Consider the following 9,550-nt stretch of genomic DNA (forward strand, 5'->3'; position numbering starts at 1 on the left):
TGTTCATATCACTGAGATGAATATTCCTTGCTTAGGTATTCTTTAAAACTTGGCAGTAAAGCAAATGTCTCCTGGTATTTTTCCATTAATTTATATTACATCATTAGTGTTGCATTATGGTTGAGATATATTTAGGCTCTGAAACTTATAAAAATAATACTTATGATTTTCAAATTGTTTTCAGTATTTCTTTAAACAGTAAGAGGTTTGGTAAATGCTGCTGAGTCTTATCAAAATAATACAAACATGATAATGTTTTACATTTAGAAAATTGCTCATATGGAAGATTATGGTGCTCTTAGCCCCAGCCATCCTTAGAGGGAATAAACATGCCATGAATCATGACCTGGCTCTTTAATTGGAACCCGACATAGAGCAACTCAATTATTAGCCTTTCTCATTAGTGCCAGGCATTATCTGCTTATAAGAGGAAGCCTTCCCTTCAAAATCTAAACCTATTAGCTGCCTGCGGATTTAGGGTGGTTAATAAAAGGATTGAGACAGCACTGTTTCGTCTGTCCAGGCATCTCTTTATCCAGAGATAATCTCCCACATAGTGATGTGTTAGTCAACTCTAGGAGGACCCATTCCCACATTCCCCATTCCCTTCCTTAGCTCTGTATCTCTGGAGAGAGTCATAAAAAGCTGGTAACATTGGTTGTCTCTAGGAGGGAAATTAGATGACTAGGGGCCAGGCACGGTGGGGAGACGACACTACTTACCCTTCTGAACCTTTTGGATTTTTGAAACATGAGAATGTATCACCTTGTTGAACATGGTTTTAAATTTTAAAAAAATGAAGGATCCATTTCCGAAGTTGTCTTTCTATCAGTGAGGTTTCCAGCATGGTGGTTTTTCATGAGTAGTGTGCTGGCACTGCTACCGTGACATGCCTGCTATTGGTGTACCACGAAGACACTTCTAAAAACTCCGTCATGAGTACGTTCTCTGAACGCTTGACCTGAAGATGGATTGTAGCCCATCCATCTAGAGTGGAAAGGTCCACTCCTTCATCTGATTCTCTGTTTCTCCAGATAGCTCTTGAAATTGAAATGCGGGAGAATGGCATTCTATCATGTATACTATCATGTAAGAATTGAATCGCCAGTCTATGTCTGACGCAGGATACAGCATGCTTGGGGCTGGTGCATGGGGATGACCCACAGAGATGTTATGGGGAGGGAGGTGGGAGGGGGGTTCATGTTTGGGAACACATGTAAGAATTAAAGATTTTAAAATTAAATAAATAAAAGAAAAAAAAAAAAAAAGAAATTGAACTGCATTCTAGGGCCATATGAGAAGCATGAGGATAAGTGGCCCGTATAAGAGTTCATCCTTTGGCTTGCAAGGTACCAAGCTCTAACCTCTGTTCTTCAGAACATTTTCAGCTTGTCCAGCCACATACTGTTTTTTCTCCCCACCCCAGCAGCTGCCCACCTGGTCCACTGTTCAAACCCCAAAAGACCATTTGAAGAGCACTGTACTATTAAATAGGGCCAGTGCATTTTGGAAAGAAATCACCATGGCAAAAAAAACCCACTTCCCTCTCCAAAGTAAATGGGATTTCTACAATTTCAAAGTAATTCTTTAAATTATAAAGACATGTAAATTGTTTGAAAAGACTTTACATAAAAAACTAAACTTTAAAATGGTTACAGCTGAATGGTAGGATCTATGACTAGTTGTAACCTTTGAATATTGTTTTCCAAATTTTTTAAAATGTCAACATGTATCAGACTTATAATCAAAAGAGAATATTGCTTTAAAAAATAAACATCGAATTTTGTAAACAAGAACATTTTTAGAGTGTGCAAAATAATGCTTTCATACGTATAATTCTCTGTGGGTGCATGTGTGTGCCTGGGTGCTCAGCTGCTCAGTGTGTCTGACTCTTTGGGATGGTAGCTTGCCAGGTTCCTCTGTTCATGAGATTTTGCCAGCGAGAATACTGGAGTGGGTTGCCATTTCCTCCTCCAGGGGATCTTCCTGACCCAGAGATCAAACCCACATCTCCTGCATTGCAGGAGGTTTCTTTTACCACTGAGCCATCTGGGAAGCCCCTTATATAATTTTATTAGTTTCTATATTATTTGCTTAATATATTAAGCAAAGAATTATTAAATTGCTAACTCTTAGAATCAAAACGGGCCTCAAGAGATTACTGGCATAATGTTGAGTGGAAAAATCCAGATACTGACTAAAGTATATGTATGTAGCAGTGGTTTGTTTTAAAATTCAGATGCATAGGAAAAAGATTGGGAAATAACATTAAAACATCCATAAAAAGAATGAAATATTGCCATTTGTAGCAGCATGGATGGCCCTAGAGAATATCATATTAAGTAAAGTAAGTCTGACAGAGAAAGACAGATATTATCTGATATCACTTATATGCAAAATCTAAAAAATACAAATGAACCTATATACAAAACAGAAACAAACTCAGACATAGAAAACAAACATGTAGTTACCAAAGGGGAAAAAAGGGTAGAAGGGACAAATTAGGAGTGTGGAATTAACATATATAAACTACTATACATAAACTAGATAACAATAATTTACTATATAACATAAGTATATTCAGTATCTTTTAATAACCTATAATGGAAAATAGTCTGAAAAAAGTCTTTATATGATTGAATCTATTTGTTGTACACCTGAAACACACTCAATATTATAAATCAATTCTACTTCAATAAAAATAAATGAATAGATAGATAAAAATAAGTAATGCCAAGTCTTAAGGGGAAAAAAATCAACTCTTAATGGTGTGTCATAGAGTGGACCTATAGGGAGTTTTTCTCTACTTTTCAAGTTTCCCTAATGTAGTTATGTTGAGAAGTGTGTTTGTGCATGTGTGTGTGTTTAAAGTAATTATCTAGGGACTTCCCTGCTGGTCCAGTGGTTAAGACTCTGTACTCCTAATGCAGGGAAATCAGGTTCAGTCCCTGGTAAAGGAACTAGATCCCACATGCCACAGCTAAAATAATACTGCATGCTGCAACTAAGACCTGGTGCAGCCAGATAAATATTAAAAATAAATATTTTTAAAATACAGTAATTATTTCATTCTGTGCCATCTTGAGCTATTATAGCCTATGTAGATTTACAGATAAATTAAACTACCCTTTGAGCTTTCTACACAGGCGTATCAAAATTCGACATGGCAAGAACTATACTTGTGACCTCAATAAACATTAATTCAGTGACTTCCGTCATGGTCCAGTGGTTAAGACTCTGTGCTTCCACTCAGGCAGCAAGGGTTCAATTCCTGGTCAGGGAACTAAGATCTCACATGCCGTGCAGTGTGGCCAAAAATTAAAAAAAAAAAAAAAATTAATTAGGGGCCCTCCACAGAGAATGAGAAGGAAATGGCAAATCACTCCAGTATTCTTACTTGGAGAATCCCATGGACAGAGGATCCTGGCAGGCTACAGTCCATGGGTCACAAGAATCAGACATGATTTAGCAACTAAACCACTACCACCACAGAGAATGAGAAGGCTGTTTCTGTAGAGATGCTCTCTTGAGGGCTCCATTTCTTTGCTACCTGGACAGAAACTGAAAAGAATTGCAAAATGTCGCTTAGACCACCGGAGTTGTAAGCATGGCTTCGTATTCGGACTCACGAATTCCCATCCAGCATGTGATCTGACTTCAGTTGAACAAGGAGCAATGGTCTAGGAGAACCTCCTCATTTGTTTAGCATAACTGTATGTGCCTTGACCGTTAAACCCTTTTAAATAAAGAGGAAATTAATTACTCAGGATTTCTGAATATATCAACTAGGAGAGTACAGGAAAGTAATGTTTTACAGTAAGAGAGACATTTCATATTTTATATTATCTGAACTGAATTTATAGGAAGGTGAAGAAATTTTTACGTATTTGTGGAGGAGCCATTAGGGGAAAGAGTTATTTTTACCTGAATTCCATGACTTAAAGTTAGTTTTTTGCTTCTATTCACTCACTCTCAAAAGTATGAATATAAGAAAAAAAATTATTGACATTTTTAACACGAAGAAAATATAGATAGCTTCCAAGTTTGAGTTTCAGGAAAGTTCTGAAAAAAGGGTAGATGAAAAGCTTAAGTATCGTGAGGGCACAGTAATGCTATTTATTGCTTCATCAACTTGAAGCCTAAAGCCAAACTGTCATTCTGTCAGGTAGGCAAACTTCTCCGGAGGTAAAGCTGAACTTCGTGTACCTCAAAATGAATGCAAACCACTGAGCGGTACCAAACTTAAGAATAATTTTGCATTTTCAGCACCTCTAACCATAAAATGTTGGAGTGGATTTTGAAGATAAGATGCCTAATTTAAACAGGATATAAATGTTCCTTTCTGATTGGATAGTATAAGAAAATATATGGGTATTTTGACCAGATCTGGGCAGTGCTTATAAGGAGAGGTTACAGTTCTGACCCCCCAGCTTTGTCAGCATATTACCGCATTCAGAGTATTAGTTAGTTGTCGTCTTCTCCCCAGTCTAGACGCTATGCTGATGGCCTGACTTTCCAACAAAATCCCGTCTGTGAACTCATTCTGTAATGGGATCCATGGGCAAATAGTGTCTGCAGAAAAACACACAAAAAATTTGTAGTGTCCTGCTAATTTTTGGAAATTAAAAGCAAGACACTTTCCGGGAAAATGCTGGGTTTTAAAAGGTTCTAAATCTTATCTGGTCCACTGGCTACTCCCATTGTTGCCCAACCCAATTTCTTTTTAAATATTTATTTATTTATTATTTGGCTGCACCGGATCTTAGTGGCAGCATGCAGGATCTAGTTCCCTGACTAGGGATCGAACCCAGAGCCCTTGCATTGGGAGGTCTCACCCAACCCTATTCTTACTTTACCATCTTCCTCCCAGAGACATTACTGATTGAAGAGAAAGCCTCTTGTGTCAGCTTTCCCCACTCTTGTTCTTGGAACCCAAGGCCAAGTGAAGATTAGGACACTGTGGAATGATTGGTCCTGCAAATTTGGAGAGACCTTAGAAAATTGCTAAATTGGACGAGTTTATATTTAATTCCCGGGGGGGGAAATGAATCCAGCAAAGAGGGATCTTTGCTCGGTCAGGGTGTGAAGATCCTGCAGGTGCGGTATGTTTGTGTATTCAGGGCTCCCGGTGCTCCTCCTCCCTCCCTCCTCGTGGTGTGGGTGGTGCTCCTCTGTCCTGCTTCTCGTTTCACTCTCCCTGCCGCCCCCCACCCGAGGGCATCACTGGCCTGGCTTTTTCTGGTAATTGAGAAAGTTTGTGCTGAGCCCATTTTCATCTAGTTCGCTGTGTGGCAAAAGGCAAAGGTGTTTGAGACAACTGTAACAATCAAAGTGTAGCCTGGAAATACAGACCAAGATTTTTCTCTGGTCAGAATTGATCAAAACAGTGAATGTAGAAATCCAACTGATTATGTTTTCCATTCCATTCTACCCAGAGAGCAACAAAAGTACCCTTTGAATGAAAGCATGGATGACAACTGAAGAGACTTAGGATGCACGCATGCATAGACAGACATGTTTTAATCTCATAGTCTCACATAGGTTAGGAATACAGAGTCTAGAGCCTGGCCTTCAAGCTCTCTGGCTTGAGTACATGACTGACATCCCTGTGCCTGTGCCTCAGTTTCTATATCTACAACAAGGATACAGGAGTACTTACCTCTAGGATTATTTTGAAGATTACACATAGTAGAATTTAATGTGTGTGCTCAGTCACGTGTGACTCTTTGCAACCGCATGGACTGTAGGCTGTCAGGCTCCTCTGTCCATGGAAATTTTCCTGGCAAGAATACTGGAGTGGGTTGCTATTTTCTCCTCCAGAGGATCTTCCCGACCCAGGGCTAGAACCCTCATCTCATGTCTCCTGCATTGGCAGGCAGATTCTTTACTGCTAGTGGCACCAAATTTAATCGTTAGGTATTATTATTATCTGCCTTTCTTTCACATTTTATATGTTTGATTTTAAGAGGTTTTCAATTGCTCTTGAGACATTTTTATACAATTTCCATAGTTTTTCTTCAGGTTATAGTTGACTCTTCCTAGACAGCAATGGGTTATCATGGATTAGTATATTACTCAGTTATAGAAATGGCAACCCACTCCAGTATTTTCGCCTGGAGAATCCCATGGATGGAGGAGCCCGGTAGGCTACAGTCCACAGGGTCGCAAAGAGTCGGACGCGACTGAGCGACTTCACTTTCCTATAATTAATGTTAAGTGAATCTCATGATTAAACTCTTCAGTTACATAGAATTACTTACAGAACAAGTAATCAAATAACCAAGTGCACCTGTATATATGTACTCAGTCGTTCATGTGTTAGCAAGTATTTATGGAGCACAGAGTGAGTCATACTTTTCTGGACCCTAGGAGTTTAGAACATGTCAAAGTCCTCACTCGCACATGCTTGTGTTGTAGTGAGGGAGACAGACCGTTAGCAAGTAAATGAACAAGTAGACAATAATCATTTCTTTTCTTTTTAAAAGGGTGGGTGCTCTTTTTTATTTTAAATATTTATTTACTTGGCTATGTTGGGTCTTAGTTGCGGCACATGGGATCTAGTTCCCTGACCAGGGGTCAAACCTAGATCCCCTCCATTGGTAGCACGGAGTCTTAGCTGTGGGACCACCCAGGAAGTCCCTAGACATTTCAGACAGTGCTAAGTGCTATGAAAAAAAAAAAGATCATTTCAGACAGTGCTAAGTGCTATGAAAAAAAAACGTTAACAGGACGCTGTGCCAAGAGTGAGGGTAGATATGGATAGAATGGCTATGAACGGGGTCTCTTGAGGAAATTAAACTTACTCTGTGATTTAAATGACAAGAGGAAGTTGTCAGCACTGTTTGGGGAGAGAAAAACACTTCCCCTAAGGGTATCAGCTAATGTAGTGGGGAGAGCTGCTGCAAGAGGCCTGAGGTGGTAAGGATTTGGCCTGATCAGAGGGCAGGAATAAAGCTCAGGCAACTGAAACAGTCATGTTGTCCCTGTGTAACACTGTAGAACATGGAGGTTCACACACCTGCCCAAGGTTGTGGACAGAATAGAGTCAAGAATTGAACTCACGGTGGACACATCCCTACTTGAATCACGACGAGTTTGCTCATTTTGGAAAACTTGGTATAACCTATTTTATTTTGACTTCTGTCGAACATGCCGAAGTAACGTCATGTCCCAGGCTCCGTACATCCTTCATATAGCTCCAATTATCAACTTATAGCCAATCTTGTTTCATCTGTTCTTATGTCTTTAATTTTTCATTTTTAATGCTTGATTCAACATAGCAACATTTATTAAGTAATACCGTACACTAGATATTGTATTCTATGAGTATATGAAAGTAAGCCCAAGTCTTTTCTCAGCATCTCACGGTCTAAAAGGAGATACACCCATACACACACACACACATACACAATGATCAGTGACTGGTATAAACCAAGTATTGTGGGTACACAGAATAGAAGCAATTATTACTTTTCTGAGAGGTGGAGGAAAAAGGAGTTTGGGGACTCATAGAAGAAGATTGTAGGAGATGGAGATGGGAGGAAAGATAAGGGTAAAGGAAAAAGTGGAGAGCCTTTAGGAGGGCAAATGATTGGAATTTAGGGAGTGGTTGTGAAGTTAGAAACATGGGTTGGGCCACACCCTGAAAAGCCTCAGCCATCACTTTAAGAAATTTAAATTTTATCAATAGTGGGGAACAGTGCAATGATAGTAACAAAGATCTAGGGTGATTGGGTCAGTATTTATGGTAATAATGCCAGTGACAGTGTGGAGCATAGATTTGATCTCCCAGTCTATGAGCCTGAGAGGGAAATTAATTTGGAGTCTGGGCAGATGAACATTAGATTTTACTTGAACAAATGAACATGAGAATAGGCAAGATAAGTGAAATACCAAGTAGAATTGTATAATTGTGGAATCACAGAAGTAGGCTGAAGAAGTGAATCAGATAAGGGCTTCTGGAGAAGATGGCTTTTAACCTTGATCTTGGATATGAAAATATATATGGAAAATGAAGGGAGTGATTGCAGTATTAGGAACATGTTCAAAAGCAGAGGGCTACAAAATCACAAGGACTGTTTAGGAACTCTCATGGAGGGGCATGAATCCAGCCAGCTAGCTAGCATGCTGTTAGTATCGTTGGTAATTTCAGCAAAAGGTGGTGAAGGCTTGAATGAATCCAGAGACAGGCAGTTGGGGCAGGACTTGGTGATTAATGAGATGTGGAGGGTGAAAGGGAGAACGTTGCAACCTTAGGCTTCTAGACTGAAAGTATTTTTAAAGGTATAACATTTAACAAGATAGAAAGCATAAAGGCAGGTTCACAAGGAAAGATAATTTGTATATCTGTATACATGCTTAGCATGTTGCCTGTGGAACATTTGTAAGGAAATGCCTGGGAGGTGTTTGAAAATTCAGGTATAGAAAGTACATTTGGAGTCTTTAGCGGCAAGTGAAGAGAAGCTGAAGCTAATGAAATCGACTACATGATGGTGTTTTCCTTTTTGTAATGACAATTCAGGTGTAACCAAATCCTTTATGAAACATCTCACTTTGTTCAATATAGGTTAGAACATGACCCTCAAGATAGTGATGTTTTTGTGTATTGATTGCTCTCTATCTCAGATGATAAAACCAGCATCTTTTACAGAGCTGTCTCTGTTTTCCCACATGACATTTATAATGATCTTCTGTTATGACAGTAATTTATTAAGAGAACAGTAATTTGGTTGGGGATGCTAAACATGACTGTACCATATTCACGTCACTGAATAGAGTTGTGTTTCTCTACCACATCACAGAGTTTCTGTTTCGTATTTCAGGTTTCATCGTCCATAATGAAGCATGAGACTGTTGGGAAACAGACTGATCATCTTGCGGGGAAGCCTCGCTTCCTGAAAACCTGATATTGCACTGGGATTTGAATGTGTGTGTTTCTGTTTAACTTGTGGTGAAGGAAGCGTGTGGAAAGTGCTCCCCACTTGTACAGCCCGGGTGGGCCAACAAGCAAAGGGGATGGTTCAGCATCCCGGCTGTTCAGCAGCCCTGCTATCCAGCATGTGGACTGATGGTAAGGGACACCATGTTTATGCCAGTTATTCTTCATCAGGAGTTTTAATCAAAGAAGATGAGCAGAAGACAATCGCTGTTGCCAGAAAACCACATTTGAGAGTGTGGGTTAAAGAATGGGGAATGGAATTTCTGAGCACTGGAAAGGGTTGTGGGGGTGGGGGGGAGGGGGGGGGGTGATGAAAATCAGAAAGCAAGAGAAATACTTCATTACGTTAATGAAAAAAGGAAATAGAAGCATAAATGTATTTTTGAAGAGGCTTTGGGTAATTGAGAACTTATTAAGGAATTTGGGAGTTTAATCACTCAATGTGGATTTCTTAGACCTGATCCCAGAAGAATATTCTTGTTTCACCATTATATTGGTACAGCGTAGTACCATTATTTTCTTGTCATTGTGCCAGTGAATCCAGTTGCCAGAAATAAGTCTGAGTGTTTTCATGTATCTTTTTCTTAAATGCAAGAGGCTTTTACTGACTCT

The 9,550-nt window shown here is 39.4% G+C and overlaps 1 protein-coding gene across 2 annotated transcripts in view; it reads left to right on the plus strand.

Moving 5' to 3' along the window:
• Positions 1-9,173, plus strand: part of PHACTR2 (phosphatase and actin regulator 2) — a 140,472-nt gene extending 131,299 nt beyond the window's left edge. For both annotated transcript variants that reach the window (XM_068985162.1, XM_068985163.1), the window contains one exon: positions 8,823-9,173. In XM_068985162.1, the coding sequence (XP_068841263.1) occupies positions 8,823-8,838 (16 nt within the window). In that variant the 3' untranslated portion in view covers positions 8,839-9,173. The remainder of the gene's footprint in view (positions 1-8,822) is intronic.
• Positions 9,174-9,550: the final 377 nt, after the last annotated feature.

The sequence above is a fragment of the Capricornis sumatraensis genome, chromosome 13 (assembly GCF_032405125.1).
Source record: "Capricornis sumatraensis isolate serow.1 chromosome 13, serow.2, whole genome shotgun sequence".
Taxonomy (NCBI): Eukaryota; Metazoa; Chordata; class Mammalia; order Artiodactyla; family Bovidae; genus Capricornis; species Capricornis sumatraensis.